This window comes from Pseudonaja textilis, chromosome 8 (assembly GCF_049901715.1).
Source record: "Pseudonaja textilis isolate UNSWEBS1 chromosome 8, rPseTex1.2, whole genome shotgun sequence".
NCBI classification, from domain to species: domain Eukaryota; kingdom Metazoa; phylum Chordata; class Lepidosauria; order Squamata; family Elapidae; genus Pseudonaja; species Pseudonaja textilis.
In genome coordinates this window covers 52,871,848-52,888,231 of record NC_141997.1, presented here as the reverse complement: position 1 = coordinate 52,888,231, position 16,384 = coordinate 52,871,848, and the positions used below count along the sequence as shown (strand labels likewise).

The following is a 16,384-nucleotide window of genomic DNA, read 5'->3' as shown; positions in this document are numbered from 1 at the left end:
CACTCTGCATGCCAACTGAAAGAGGATTTTCACCCAACGGTTGATGTTGAAGAGAACTAGAGTTTTGGTTAAGTGACCCACCAATTATATCACATTAAAACTGTACAAATAGCTGCAAAACGCACACCATTTTGGAACCCGCTCTGCGAGCAGCAAGGTTTAGGGCATTAGGAGTTTTGACACCTCCAGGATGGGGACTAAACAAGTTGTGTGGATGTGATCAGGGTTTTTTTTTTTCAAATTGGCAAATTTAAGGTCCGTGGTCTTCAGCTCCCAGAATTTCTCATCTATCGTCGGCTTCTACCAACCGTGGGAGACGAAGCCGTCATATCTTAAAGTTGGGGGCGGGGGAGGAGAAACTGGTCTAGATGTACAACATCAGAAAAATACGCCTCTTGCAGCAAAAGGAGAGTAAAGTTATCCTTTGGAGGAAGGTTCGTCTGTAGAGATCGGACACGGAGGCATACATAAACGACATAAAGGGCGAGAACCGCCAAAAACTGAATACAAACTTTATTAAGAAAATTAACAAGTGCTTACATACTTTGCAAAAATATATATTTACAAAACAAATAGCATGAAGTAGTTATACATTTTTCTTTTCACGATGAAAAGTCTTTTTCACATTATTCTGGGAAAACCTGTGGGCCTGCTAACTAGCCCCCCACCCCACCCCCGCTAGAACAACAGCACAAATCACTGCTTGCCCCGATGGGATCCACTCGGTCCAACCCCGATCTGATCTCCCTCCCAGCTGGGAGAGCTGCTTTTCTCCGAGGGAGTCCTGGCTGGCGAGCCTCAAGACAGGGCCGAGGTGGGCCATGAGGAGGCTCCCTCCCTCGGGTGGGCCTCCCTGTCTCCCCTCCCTCTCTCTTGCCTCCTTTTCCCCTCTCTTGGGCAACAGCGGGGCAGGCAGGCGAGCCCGTCTCTTGCCCAGGGACCGCAGAACGGCCGTCGGGGGGGGCACCAACCTCTGGCGAGCACCTCATGCTCCCGGTGGCATCAGCGGGGTTTCTGCCACCCAGCAAGGAGCCTGTTTCCCCCCTTATCGAAGGGTTCTGGTCTGCTGGACCCCCTGGTCTCTTGCCGTTTTTCGTGCCTCCTTTTTAAAAAGAGGGCCAAAGATCCCTTTGGAGCACCTGGAATTTGATCCCCAACTCTGGCGGGTCCCTAGATGGGTTTTGAACGTTAAATTCATTTCCTCTTTAGTAAAAGCATATATTAAGAACAGGGAGCATTAATTAGCCCTCCCGATAAGTAGCGCAGCCTCCAGAGGGAATACCTGCCTAGCAAATTCCTGCTCTTAAGGGAATCTTACAAGACCCAGAGCAAGGTTGGGTTACTTTGAGTTGGACAGGGTGGAACAACTTTGACAAGGGTCCTTAGGAACATAACATAATATGCAGAATAGTCTTGTTATATCCAGGAGGGCCAGAAGCAGGTAACTGTGCGCGGGATGGAGGTGACTAGAAGGTGGTGAGTGTGTATGTGATGCGTGCGTGCCTGCAGTGTTAGATATAATTGACCCCCCCACATTCACAATGATACCCCCCCCTCCCAAAGTCCCATTATCTAAGCTACCGTTTCTCCAGCTCTTCAACTTTAAACTTTTTGGACTTCAACTCCCAAAATTCCACAGCCAGTCATGTTGGCTGGAGAATTCTGGGAGATGAAGTTCAGGGATTTTCTGAAGTCACAAGGTGAAGAAACGCCAATTTAAGTCATTTGCTGGGCAAACTGGAGCTGCCTTGATTGCAGTCCTGGGTTTGGCCCTCATTGCATAGTCGATTATCTTGAGGAGGGGAACTCACAAAACTAAACCATGCTAGCAAAACGTCTTCCAACAGTAACAAGCGGATACGTCTCATCTTTGGTACACTGAACTTGTAGATGGGAAATACTGGGAAAATATATTTGAAGAAGCTGATTAAGACAGACGACCTAAGAGTAATTAGATGGAGTTTATCTTTGGCATTTCAATTGGAACAAGGAAGTAAATATTTTTGCATTCTAGCTGCATTTAAAGGCTACTGGCGTCCTGACCCTGTTCCCAGGGAAAGAATTCCACTCTTGATTCCTGGACGGCAATTTGTTATTGCTATTTGGGCGATTAAAAGTGGGAGAAAAGACTGGAAGGGCCCCTCTGTTCGCTGTGGTACCCGTTGCATAAGGAGGTGCACCATTTCGTTTTTAAGTAAAGGGAAACGGCTGTGCAGACAGCTTGATTTACATTTAATGGAATAAAGGCTGATTTTCAAAAGCTACTTTCTTACCACAACTAAAAAAAAATGCTCTGATATTTGGACCAGAAACAAACTCCACAGGGCTCACTTGTAAAAGTGTTTATAATAATTCATAGTATCTTAGTAATGGCTACAATAAAAACCTTTTAAGCTCGTGATTCATAAAATTTGGTCGCTTATGGCACAGATGGGGTTCCCTGAGAAGAAATAAAAATATTCGACATGCACGCCTTCTCTCGATTCTGAATGTCTCTCTCTCTCTCCCTCTCTCAAGATTCTGTTTTGGCTGCCTTGTCAGAGCGGATCTGGCCGCCTTCCCTGCTGCCTGAAGCCTCAGGGTTAACATGCCAAGGAGAGCAGGGGTGGGATCTGACAGGGTTAACTACCGGTTCGGTGATTTACGATGTGCTTCCCTGCATGCTGCGCAGGCGCCTGTAAATCGTCATCAGCATGCTGCATGCAGAGCAGCAGCCTCTGAAGCAGCCCTCTTTTCCTGCTTTTTTAACTGCAGCTGTGCCTCACACGGCAGCTGAAGTTGAAACTGCAGGAAGTAAAGGTCAGGGAAGAGCCCGGGTGGGCGAAAACATCAGCAGACACAGAACCGGTTCTCTGCTCTTCGGAGCTACCAGTTCTACAGAGGTGGACGGAACCGGTAGAAACCCACCCCTGAAGGAGAGCCATTGGCATAACACGGTGTTGGCCCTCTCTCTCTCTCTCTCTCTCTCACACACACACACACACACATGCCCTTTGAATAATTCTCCCCCTCCCTCCTTCTCCCCCATGCAAACGTTATCAAGGGGTCAGTGCCCAGATTCTGCACAGCAGAAGAGATTAATGCTCTGTTTCATACAACTTGCTGCTCTTGAAGTTAGTGATACAAAAAGTAAAATAAAAAAACCCAAGCCGTTCCTGCTACATCAGACAATATTGGCGAAGACAAGGCATTTCTGTGCAAATAGGGGCTCGGGCAACAGCGAGCCTTCCCAGTTGAGCCCTGAGCCCCAGAGGCCCTCCTCTGCTGAGGATCCGGGGGGGTGTGGGGTGGGGTGGGGTGGCTGGAAGAGGGTGCTGTGTAGGGAGCCATTTCCTACGAGGCGGGGCGGAGGTTTCCGGCTCCTACGGAGAAGCATCCCGCAGGCAGCCAGCGCTGCTCCTGGCTTACAGCTTGCCTCTCCTGTTGGCAAAGAAGAGAGGGAGAGTCCATCAAGCAAGGTCTCCGTGGGAGGAGGAGGAGGAGGAGGAGGGCGGAGCTATCGAAACCAACAGGCCAACCCCCAGGGCCAGTGAGCAGGAAACCAACTTGCTATCCCCACTCCCGAAACAGGAAGCCGTTGCTGGCTAAGGCCGATTCCAATTGTGTCCATAGTACCAAATTAGGATTATGCTGGGGAATAATTTAGGCCACTCCAGAGAAGGACACAGGGGCTGGGTTCACACAAGATCCTTGAACAAGCTTATTAAAGAGCTAGCAGATTACACACACACACACACACACACACGGATGCAGCATGCTAAGCTTGATTAGGGGCAGGCCTCAGCACAAAGCCAGTCCATTCAGTTAATAGATGGAGTAGTTGGGTTAGTTTATTTTTCAAGGCATGGTGTGATCTCAGAAACCAGTTTGTTCAATACTTAAACCAGGTTGAACAGTTGAATGAACCTGGCTTGTTAGCAGCTCTGTTTTAAAACTATAGGTTTCAATAAACTTCCACCTGTTTTATATTTACGTTGGGAACTTCTACGGAAAAGGCCTTTGGGTGCCTTTTATTTATCTTAAGTTGTTTTCTGCTGCCTGTCCAAACTGGGGGGCTTCTTTACGGAGACTACCAGATCTCGACAGGACCATCCCCACCCAGCCAATCTGGCCAGGAGTGCAATGTGATGCACGCTATCAGAGCGAAGAGGTCCCCCCTCCTGCCTCCCCATCCGGTCAAGTGAAGGACCGCGGCTGATCTTGGCTGATGCAAAGGAACAAAGAGAAGCAGAGGTCAACCTCTTGTACATTTCCAGGCTGTAGACTGGACTCAAAGTAGCACCCCAAAAGTCGAAAGAAAACTGCTTCCATATCTAGAAAACCATCTAGATGCATCCTTGAAGCCAGCCAGACGATGCGCTCAACTCAAAGAGGTTTCCGCCTTTTGAGAGGCCAGATTATTTCAACTGTCAAGGAAACCTGGAAGGACTTCCAGTCTAACGACAGGGAACCAGCACGACTCTACCTCCTCCTGCTCTCCGTTCAGGGCAACAAGAGAGCCTGCAATTGACTTGGATTTTTAACCCACAACTGGCCAAGAAGAAAGCAAATTGCCCTGAGAAGCAAAGTCCCTTTTACATTAACAAGCCAAAAGCTGTGAATCTTTCTGCAACCTCACTAGCCTCTCTGTGATTGGCTTTGTTACTTCCTTAACTGGCTTTGTATGTCGCTATTAACGTTATCTTAAAATACGCAGCTGACTTCTTGGAATTTTCCCAGGCACAGCTCCGCTCTGACCTTCATATGGAACTCAGGGATAGGTAACAATGGAGGCAAAACAGGCCCGCGGCTCCTTTGGGGCAGTTGGGGCTGTTTAAAAAGTCAGTGCGGCCCCAGACGCTGCCAACTGGGTCACAAGGATCATTTGGAAGCAGAGATCGGAAAAAACTGCATCGGAGTCAGCAGGTGCAGTGATCAAAGTCTTATCTGGGATTCTGATTCAGTCCTGGAATGTCTAGTGGGTCATTAACCTTGATTCTTGGTCGCCCCAAAGGTGCTTCATCAAGAGTCAACTGGACTCTGAAGAACTGAAGAAGCTCCTTGGAGGAGAAGCGAAACGTCTTCAAAGAAAAACAAGGAAGTCCAGTTGACTCTTGAAAGAAAAAAAAAAAGGACCTCTGGGACAACCAGGGCCTGGAGGACTAAGAACCTCCACAGACACTTATTCTTGGCACCCACAATCGTTGCATGGAAAAGAAGTAAGAAAAAAGGCAAAAGAGATTAGTGTGCAATGAACTGATATTTTAGCAGGAACCTTCAAAGACTTCAAAGTAAGTCTAGAATTTCCCAAAACTGCATCCTTGCAACAGCCTGGTTAACACAAGAAGAAAGCTGAGGAGATGATACAACTGACAACAGCCCAACTAAAAAGCATAATTTTTATTATTTAGAAAGCGTTTTTAAATAAATTTCCATATACAGTATATGGAAGTTATAGTATTGAACTAGCCATTTTTGTTCGAATGTACAGCATATGATATATGCACTACACTGTTAGGAGAAGCAAAAAGGAAACAGGCTACATTAATACAGTTTTAGCTTTTCGTATGACATCCGGCCCCCTTTAAGCAGCTGAAGAGACTGAAATGGCTGCAATGCAGACACCTAAGACTGGACAGAGAGGAGATCCTCTGACTTGGGACTGGCTTGAAATGGGGCCTTAAGCAGAGAGGGAAAACAGATCTCCGGGGTGCATGGAGGAACATTCCAAGGAAAAGCTATGGGGCCCACTCTTTTGAAGCCGGGCGTCTACAAAGACCCTAGGATTTCCAGTAAAAACATCCACGTATAAGATTGCTGCCAAGAGGCTCCCCTCACTGCGCCTGACAGGCTCAGGGTCAACGTCTTCCTTGAACTGCTCAAAATAAAAAGACCATCTGCATAGACCCAAGAGCTTCCCAAAGCGGCTCTGGGACGCCTTCAGAAGAGCGTGCAAAAGGCCCAAGGAATCTGGCGCCTGAGATCCACAAGTCCTCCTCCGCCTGGGCGAGAACTCCTGCGGGGTAACTGACGAGGCTCCTCCCCCATTGCTCCTCTGAGTCTTATCTCTCTAGGCCCCCAAACGGGAGGGGGTCTCTCTGGGGGCAGATTTGAAGCAGCCTCCAAAAACTCAGCTGCCCATCCCCGTTTCACCCAGGGGGCTTTTGTTGTGGGTCCTTTGGGGGGGTGGCTTACTTTTCAAAGTATTTCTCCAGGTACTCTTGAATCCACTTCAACTTGGAGTCGATGCAGATCTGTTTCGTGCTGCTCTTCAGTCGCGCACTGCCGAAAAAGAGAGGAGGGGGGGGGAAAAGAGAGAGAATAGAAAATAAACTCACGTACATAAAACAAACCCGAATTTCCTAGTTCAACTTTTGTGACAGGGACAATAAAGACATCTGCTCCTTATAACATTACCCAATGAAAGAAAGTTTATTATTATTATTATTATGGTGAAATTAAAAACATTTGTGGCGATTACCACAAATTGACACAAAGCAGCCTCTCTGAGCGACAGCTGGGCCACCTTCAAGCCAAGGCCACGGTGGCATGAAGTTCAATGCGCCCCAACTCAGCTTTCGAGTCACCTTCAGGAGGCGTGCGGCAAGTTACACTGTTTTTATTGTCATTTGGCCAATTTGGGAAATTTTGAAGCTCTTCCCACCTCCCTCTGGGAAAAAAAAAAAAACCCTTGCACAGAGTGAAGAACGAGAGGGTGCAGTTTTATGAGTGACACTTCTAGCTGCCAAGCAGAAAGCGCCAGAGAAGGGATCTCAAATGATCATACTTTTTGGAGGTGAACTGAGAGAACAAGCTCAGCACCGTTTTGTGCTCACCCCGACAGCAGCAACTCTGCAAGGGGGGAAGGAGAGCCCGAGATTCAGCGATGGAAATCTTCCTGCTGCTTGTCTGAGCTTCATCATTTGTACCAAACCATCTTTAACATGCCAGCCTGTCTAGATGAGTAAACCTCACTCGCAGAACGAAAGAGCTTTCCTGACATTTGCTGAACCCGCTTCCCAGAAAAGGGCTGTTTTTTAATGAAAATTTCATCCAGAATCTGCTGGTTTCCTCATTACATGAAATACCCCCCAATTCTGAAAATAGGCCGTTGGAGCTCAGACTGTGTGTCTCACCGATGAACTGATATGGGAGGTTCTCTAAACGGCTTTTCCTTTTAGTCCTACACTCTACAACGAGCGTTTCATTACACTGCAGGAAAAGGCTTTCACAGGACACGTAATTAATCTGTCTTCCTTAATCTTTTCTATGCAGCAATCCACGTTCTGAGGCAGAATTATATTTATAAATAACATAAGCAGAATATAAATCAATTTCTAAAAACTATCAGTTGAAAATGAAAATATGGAACATTTCATTTTCACATATTTTACTCTTTTTCAAGAAAGTGTACTTTTGCTTCATTTCAACAACATTTAATAATAGAATAGAAAGAAGTTAATTATAAAGCTTCTCTATATAATCACCCAAGTTGAAGTACTTATGACTAATTTTAATTTTTCTTCAAATACACAACTAAACCTATAAATAAACTGTGACTCTGTTTAGCATAAGGGAAGCATGTAAGGCTTTGCCCCTTCTTCCTGTGTGGTTTTAAATGTTTATCTTGTTTATATTAAAGGGATGCTTTAAGGGGAAAGGATAATGGCAGGAGATGAGTTCTTCTGGATCTTGAAGACCCGGGCTAGAAGCAGGGTAAAAAGAAAACTAACACTTTTGAACCCTGGGACTGGCGAAAATTCCTGGTAGCCACAAAAGTAAACCAACGGGTTTGTTGAACAAATCAACTCAAGTTCTCACTTGAGACACGGATGACCAGGCTCAAGGGATCCTTCTCTGCCCCCCCCCCATGAAGACCAAGGCCCCTGGGGGAGGCCCACAGCCCTGGGAAGGGTGGGAAGGAGACCGGCATCGAAATGCCCCGTGCCCAAACCATGAACGTACGTCCGAGGGTGGGAATGCTGCAATGGCCAGGCCAACCACAAGTCGTAAATCCAAACAATGGCAAAACGTGTGGCTAAGTAGCACTGAGAACCCTTCTCAATGATCAAAATTGATCTGCCAGAGCTCAGCCTTGAGTGCCCTCTGGGGGAGGGAGGGGGGAGCATCTGGGTCGCCGGATGGATAAAGCAGCCAGGAGATGAGGTCATCAGGAGATCTCAGGGAGAGAAACACCTTCAAGGTGGTGCCCTTAGCAGTCAAACAAACTGGACGGGCGACTGGCACTGGGAGCTGGTGGCCCTGCAGATGCCTAGGAACCCAATAGATTAAAAGCAGCCCCCCCCCTTTTTTTCTTTTTGCACTGGTGAACTAAACCCTTTGCCTCTTTTGACCCTCGGGGACAGATGCTCTGTCCTGGGACCACCTCAGTCCAGGGGGTGAGTACGCCCAGGGGATGGGGGGGGTTTGCAACCCCTCAGGGCCAGAATCTCTGCCCTCCTCTGCCTGCTACCCTTTGCACCCTGCGACTTCTGCTGTCCCTCTAGACACCACAAATGGTGCCGTTTTTTAGGCCCCCACCTTTTCCACACAAGCATCCTTTTTTTAAAAAAAAAACAAAAACCTGAAAACAGGAAACCGCCTGAAGCTCCTTAGGTGAAACTCAGGAGACCTGATATTCTTTCAGAACACTCACTCAAACATGTTTGCCAATTTTGATCCATTCTGCCATTAAATCTGCCAAACAAAATTTACAATTTCCTTCGTAAAAGAAGAACAAAACCAGGACTTGGCATCTTGGAAGAATTAATCTGCTCAGAAAAAAATTGCTACTCCTGACAAGGTGATCCAGTTCTGTCAAACCAGTAAACAAAGCCTAAGTAATGCCTCATTTCCAATTAAGAGGCAATGGGAGGGAGGGAGTCTGATTTCAAAATCACAATTAGAGACTAAATTGAATCAAGAGACTAATCTGAGGTAGAAAAAGTCATTTTCTGGGTTTGTAACTCAGTGTTTGGTAACTTTAAGGTGCCGGCTGGGGAATTCTGGGAGTCCACACATCTCAACATTGCCAAAGTTGAGAAAGGCTGTTGAATCTCACGGCCTAAACCAGAGTTTCTTCACCTTGGCGACTTTAACATGGGTGGACTTCAACTCCCAGAATTCTCCAGCCAGCTGTAGTGTGCTGGCTGGGGAATTCTGGGAGTTGAAGTCCACCCACCTAAAAGTTGCCGAAGTTGAGAAACCACAGCCTAAACCATCCATAAATTATAACTTGCTGCTGAGTTGTAAAACTCTTCACCAAACAGATGCAACTATTTACGGTTTTGTTTTTATAGCTGCATCATTTTTATTTCCCAGAAGACCCAGGATAGTTTACAAAAGGAGAATTATAAATGAAAAATAAAACAAAATCAAAATATAAACAGCAAAATACAATAAAATAGAAAATAGCAGCAAATGCAACTGAATCAAGAACCCACAAGATAAAAGCTAATACAAAACAAGCCTCAAGTCTTCCTGGAGACCTCTAAAAATAGAAAGATTTGCCCACCGGGGAAAAACGGGGGGCAGAGCGAATGTAAAGGGGAAATGGGGCTGCCAGTCACAATCGACTCCATGAAATCGGACTCTGAAGGGCTGCACTGCAATGTGCCTTAGTCAAGTCTATTCCTTCTTCTGTTTTTTTTTTTCCTTTAAAAAATCCATTTCATATAAAATACAGCTGGGAGCATAAATGAAGCATTCAACTGATATGACCAAGGATTAACATGTAAACTAGCTGGATAAGGAAAGCAACATTTACTCTGTTTTTATAGTAGACAAAAGCAGAAAAAAAGAGAAAAAAGGGGGAAATAATACAGATGTTAACCACAAACTGTCATTGTTCATGAGGGAAAAAACATATGCAAAATAAAATACAAAATTTTCACTGGAACAGTGACAGCAATTGAGCAATTATTGGCCATTACCAAGACCATAATTTTCCCATGCAGTTAATTTAATCATCTTGATGAATTAAACCTAAATTTCTAGATGACATAAACCATTTATGCTAAGAAGCCACAAGAGGGCAGAAAAACTTCTCATGTCCCTTTTCTGATAATTTTTCCTGTTTACATTCAGGAAGATCTCCTTTGAGTTTCATAAAAAATAGGAGGATTCGGATATTTTTCTTTTTTTTTAAGTGGACCGCTGAACTCACTCCAAATCTCAGCCTCTGCTTCCGCCGTTTCAAATACAAAGATATTTTCTCTAGGCTGAACACCATTCTCTTTTCCAGCTAGATTAAAATCAGGTTTCCTAAAAACACTGCAACCCACAATAAAAATCATAGCAATAGTAACATTTTTAAACATAAACACCACTGAAAATAAACAGAATGACCTCAAATTTCACAATAGCTGTGGGAGGAGGAGAACTTGCGAATGAGATCTCAAATGAAGACTGACCTCCTTTTCCACTCAGATCCTACTAGTTCCTATCTTTTGTTGCAGACTAATTAAGTGCCACTGTTGAATCTCAAAATATAGGGAGAGAGAGAGAGGGCTGGTTTCCTGAAGGACGGAGCTTCTTCCGAGCTTGGCATCTGAGCTGAGAAGAAGAAGAAGAAGAAGAAGGAGGAGGAGAGGAGGAGGAGGAGGAGGAGGGAGAGGAGGAGAAGAAGAAGAAGAAGAAGAAGAAGAAGAAGAAGAAGAAGAGGAGGAAGAGGAGGAGGAGAGGGAGAGGAGGAAGGAGGAGGAAGAAGAAGACACTTACATGACCTGAAGGGGGCATCCAGGGAAGGTCAGGATCTTCAGGTGCTTGATCTGAGACTTGGCCACGTGGGTCTCAAAATACCTGCAGGGGCAGCGGTAAGTCAGGCTGATGGGCTTCCCTGCAGGGCAGAACAAAGGAGAGGCCTCAGATACCCTGCCTGATAGGGCACAAACAATCCCAGCCCTTCGGTCCTCCTGGTTTGTGGCTTTCGGGAGACAAAAGTGGGGTGAGAAGCTGGAACGGGCATTAGCGGGTTTTTTAAAAGGAGCCGGCTAATTGTCCTGGCGGCAATTACCCGCGATAAAGAGGGGAGCTGAAAGGCACTTGGCCTCCCCAGTGTTATTCCTGCAAAATAATTTGACCCCGGGGCCACATGAGAAGGCAGACAAGAGAAGAAAGAAATCTGAATGCAACCCCCCCCCACCTCCCCCCCACATATGCAGGAGCCCTCCTGGGCAGGGAGGAAGGGCCGAGCTCTCCAAGTCTGCAGCCAGGAATCTGGGGGGGCGGCAGGCAATCACTGCAAACTCCGTGGCTGCTGCAGGTACGGTGGGCTTCAGTCTCACGGCCAGTTAGTCTGAGGCGCAGTGCGAATGTTTGAAGTTCTCCCCCCACCACACCTTCTTCCCCCCCCCCCAAGCACTGGCAGAAGAGGCTGATGATCGCAAGTCCTGCTTCATAAATCACCCTCAAAGATAGGATGGATACTCTTGCAAGACTTTGGAAGTGTTAGAAGCTGCTGCTCCTTCCCTCCTACGAGCGCTGGAAGCCTTTTCCTCCCAGCTGCCTTGTGGCAGGACCGGGAGATAACCGGTTCTCCCCGCTCCCCCCTCCCTTATCAGCCAGAAAAACGCGCTCATCATTTTAAGGTCGAAGGAAGGAAGGAAGGAATCCTTTTGATGATAGCCCAAAGCTATCGGCAGCACAAAAGAGCCCAAGTGAACAGAGAAATCTTCGCAATAACGCAACACAGAAGCAACAGATTGCATAGGGCAACTCAGAAAGCAGAGAGCAGCGCAAGTGCCCCCCCACACCATTATCCACCATGCGGGCAGCCTGTTGCTATGTAAAAGACTTGGCTACAATGTGGGAAGGAGCTGGCTGAGACCCACAATAAAAGCCACACGCGTTGGATGGAGCAGCGTGTGACACAATGTCATTGCACAAATAACACCAACTGGATTGTTCAGATCACGTTGTCTTAAAACACGTCACTTCGTTATGGGTTGTTCTGGATGCCTATGGAGGAATGGGCAGGGGTGCCCTGAAATATTTATTAAAAGGGGGGCAGTAAGTTTACTCTAGAGATACCTTACAAATGCACAATACATTTTGTCATGAAGGACATTTTCTCAGCTAATTGCTTTTCCGAGGAGGAGGAGCCAGAGACCAAAACAAGAAGCCTTGGTTTCCAAAAGCTTTTCGCATCCTGATAACTCTCTTCTAAACCTCCCCCGTGAACAAGTGGCAGGATGGAGTTTAAAAGGCCGATGCAATGTTGGACTATATTAACAGAAGCGCTGGCCCAAACCAGGGGGAGGTAGCCATTCCACTGTAAATAGCACTGGGAATATCGTGTCCGGCTCCAGGGACCGCTCTTTAAAGGGGAAAGGGGAGACCCCAGCCTGGGCGATATGTGGAGTCTGGACGTGTCTACTTTGCAAAAATAGAAAGCCCCGAGATCTACAGCTTCTATGCAAGGAGGGAGGGGAGGGGTCTGTTTTGTGGTGAAACAGGACAAGGGACCAACATGGTATAATTCAAAGAGGAATTATTAGGTCTCCCCAATCAAAAACAAATGTTGCACATCAGTCTGTTGGATTTGCCCCAAGGCTGGAACTTCCCAAGGTCATTTGGAATTGTGATTCTTCCCCTCCGAGGTATTAAACAATCTCCTCCAGCTGAAAATCATTTGCAAATTTGATAAGCATCCTTCTGGTTCCGTCCAATAGAAAGATGCTTAAATGGAGCCTGGCAAAGGACCAGCCCCCCCCCCCCTGACATTCCATGCTCCCTGGGAAGGGATCCTGACCAGATGCGACCCCAACACCTCTGCGTTTCTCCATCTTGGACACAAGGACACTGGGGGGGGGGACACAAACTGTCTGACCCTCTGCTGAGAACAAGGCATCATGCCGGATTCCTTGTTTCCCCGGCTCCACCAAACTCTGAACTCTGGGTGAAGGCTGAAGTTTACGAAGGTGCAACTGGCTTGCGCAACTTACTTTGGCTGACTCCAGAGCTCGGCCAACTTGACTGACCTGCAGCTCCAGTTTCCCGGGACTGCATCCCGTGGCTGCCCCCTGTTTCCTTTTGGCCTGTAACTGTTAGCCCGGTCTACCTTGCAGGGTTATAAGGTGTGTGTGTGTGGGGGGGGGAAACAGGAGGGGAGGAGGGAGCGCTAAATATGCCGCCTTGGACTGCAAATCATCTTTTCTGGTTCGGAGAGTTGGATTTGCTAACAGTGGATTCTTGCCCTGAAGGGTCTTCCGCTACGTTTTACCCTCGTTCAAGGCTGCCACAAACGGTTTCTCTTGCAAGGGAAAAAATATATATATCAGGCAATGCGAATGAAGCGTTAAAGCAATTCTGCCTTTCCAGAGTTTTCCAAGCCCTTCTACACCAACCACCCTCGTGTCTTTTATTTCAGACTTGGCTCCAAATCCTTCTTACAGGCAAAAACAAAACATTCCTTACCTCGTTCTTAGTTTTAGCTTTTGGGACTCCAACCCAGGTTGCCTGCAATGGGTTGAACCCCTTCTAGTCCTTGCGTCCATTCCCTTTAGGCCTCCTTGTTATGATTACTCTATTTGAAAGTGTTAATTGCACAGGGAGCTTCAAAATTTAAAAGACAATAACTGAAGATATCCAACCTATTTTACATTTAAAATGCAGTATTATAAAGGCAGTGAGCGGCTAATGCAAGGGACTGGTGGTCTGGGTGATCCCTGGGTGAATCCACTCGTGGAGCAGGCATGGAGGGATGACTTTAACTGATGCCCAGATGTCCTCTGATGCCCCCAGGTATGAGTGCCTCTCTCAGCCACCTGCGCCCCGGGGCTTCTTAAGATTAGCAGCAAGAAACATCAGGGAAGGGGATAGACTGGATCCTGGGCAATGATATCTCCAAATTGAATTACTTTTAAAACCATAGAGAAGCATTCATTGTCCGTCCAGGTTGAAGAAAATGTATTCTCTCAACTTGTTCCCTAATACAACTTTGTGACATGCAAACAATTAGCCTTTCAATATATGGACTGCAGATGGAAAATGATGGGATAGCCCAGAGTTGTGCTTCTCTCAACCGTAGCAAGGTCAAGATACGCGGACCTCAACTCTCAGAATTTGGGGGGGAGGGGGAGAACTCCACAGACCTTAAATGTTGCCAAGGTTGAGAGAAGAGGCTCTGGGGTGCCAAAAGTTATGCAAAGCCTTTTCCATGCCAGCTCTGTTTTCAAGGACAAGCTGAGCTCTTCAGAGAAACATTTTTGGATTAATTAATTTGTAACAAGAAGCAACCGTAGTCAGTCTTCTTTTCTTACCCATAGATTATTATTGATAGATTATTATTCGGCTGTTTTTCCTAATGCCTAATTTCCTAATGAAAAGAAAAGCTCCTTTGGAAAAAAGACGCCCAGAGAAGCAAGGCTTGTCCACCGTCAAGGAAAGTCTAAAAACAAGGATGTAAACCCATGCAACTTAATCATAATTATAGCCTCCGCTGGGTTGGAAATCCTGTGCAATCAGGATTCCTAATTTTGCAGATTACAAAGCTAATCAGACCTTCACCAGAGGGAAGACAAAGAGAGAGCGAAGAGGGGGGAGGAGAGCGAAAGAGCGCGTAAAACGCTGTGTGCAACCTATTAAAGCAGGTCGTAAAATGCTGTGTGCAACCTATTAAAGAAGGTCTGCCTATTTGCAGGATTACACGGTTGTGGTAGAGGCTCTTCTGTGCATTCAGAAGCACCTTCTTGTGAATCTTATCTCAAGCATGCACAACGCCGCCGGCATGTAGCTTTCTCTCTCCATAACTAGAAGCCGGAGATGCGGAATAATTCAGGGAACAGAATGAAAAGTTATCAGAGTCCTCTCTAGTGGAACAAGTGTGGTTCTGCAGTTGCGTTCCGCAAAAAAGGGCATTAAAATCAATTCACCGATGTGTGTGTGTGTGTGTGTGTGTGTGTGTGTGTGTGTGTGGTGTATAACATAACACTGAAAGTGGAATCACTTGTAAAGGTTGTTTCATGATGTGAACCATCTGCAGGCTGAAGTGGCTTATGCTGCCCCTGGGAATATCATGCCCCCCTTTTTCAGTCCTGCGCCTTTTGCCCCAACTTGGCTAGAAGGGGAGACCCAAGCGGCCTCTGGCCCAAGTGAGCCTCTCGGACGGAAGCGGCGGAGGCGGCTTCTTCGTCTGCAATTGAAAAGTGGGTGCCCACAAAGGAGGTTTCTTACCTACCTTCTACGAAGGGCGGCTCTAAAACCCAGAACTGACTGATCCTCCACACTTGATTCCTCCTGCTAAAAATATTTTCTCCTAAACATCCGAAAGCTTCCCCTCCAGTTGGCTCTCAAACTGTGCCCCATCAGCCGCCTTTCCCCGAGGGCAAAATCCCCGGGAAATCATACAGGAGAGCCGGATGGGGGAAAGGGTGTTGGGGGCAGCTCCGAAATCCCTTCGTCCCGATTTTGGCCCAGACTGCCGTTTAGCGCAAGGAATGCAAAGGGACGCGGGTGGGGATGGGACCCGACCTTCGGGGTTCGGGGAGGGAAAGTGGGGGCAGCGTTTCAGACAGGAGCACGGATGGGAACTCGGGACAGACGGAAGGGCTGGGAAACGGAACCCTGCGAGCGCCTCACCTGGAAGCAGGTCGAGGGAAAGAGTCAGCGGCAGAGCTGAGGGACAGACCAAGGGGGGGGGGAGAATGGGGGGGGTCCTTCGCCCCTCTAACCTTCCCTGGAGAGAAAGGAGGAGAAGCAGCCCAGGGGCTTCCCAGGCCCCGCAAGCGCTGCAGGGCTCCACGCTTGCGGGCTGGGGGAAGCGGCGGGGCGGGCGGGGGGCCCTGCCGGAAAGGCGACCCCTCCCCGAGCCCTGCGGGGTCCGCCGGGTCTCTCCCGCAGAGCCCGCCACGGCTGGCAGGGGCCCGGCCCTCCGGAGGGGATCCTCCCGCGCGCCCCTCTCGCTTCGGGCCAACCGGTCCGGGCTCTCCGCTGCCCGTCCGGCCGGGCCGCCGCCTCCCTCCCCGCGGGAGCCCGGAGCCCCGGCCGGCTCAGCAGCCCCGCGCGCGCACCTGTCCCCGAGAGCCCCGCGGCAAAGGCGGCCGCTCCGTCGGGCACTCACCGTGGGGGCCGTGCAGGGCGGCCAGCAGGAGCAGCAGCAGGAGGGCGAGTCCGCGGCGGGCCATGGCTGAGCGGCGGCGGCTCGGGCTCCGGCTCGGGCTCCGACTCGGCTCGGGCTGCGCTTGGCGTGGCGAGGCGAGCGGCTCTGGCCGGCCCTCCGCCCGCCCGCCCGCTATAGAGGCTGGGGCCCGGGGGAGGGGCGGGGGGGGCGGGGCAGGCGGCTGGGCGGGGGGCCGTGGCGAGGCCTCCTCCCTCCCGGGGCTGGAAGGGAGCCCCCGCCGCCCCCCTCGGCTCCTGCTGGCGCTCCGCTCCCGGCCGGCCAGCCGGCCGCCGTGCAGCGCGGGAG

The 16,384-nt window shown here is 48.6% G+C and overlaps 1 protein-coding gene across 1 annotated transcript; it reads right to left on the bottom strand.

The window, feature by feature from the left end:
* Positions 1-498: 498 nt before the first annotated feature.
* CXCL12 (C-X-C motif chemokine ligand 12) lies at positions 499-16,179 on the bottom strand. Its single transcript, XM_026720470.2, has 4 exons — positions 16,040-16,179; positions 10,699-10,816; positions 6,175-6,261; positions 499-3,420 (listed from the first exon to the last, which is right to left on the bottom strand). Exons 1-4 carry the CDS (start codon positions 16,101-16,103, stop codon positions 3,405-3,407), a joined length of 285 nt encoding a protein of 94 aa, XP_026576255.1. The 5' UTR covers positions 16,104-16,179; the 3' UTR covers positions 499-3,404.
* Between the last annotated feature and the right edge of the window lie 205 nt (positions 16,180-16,384).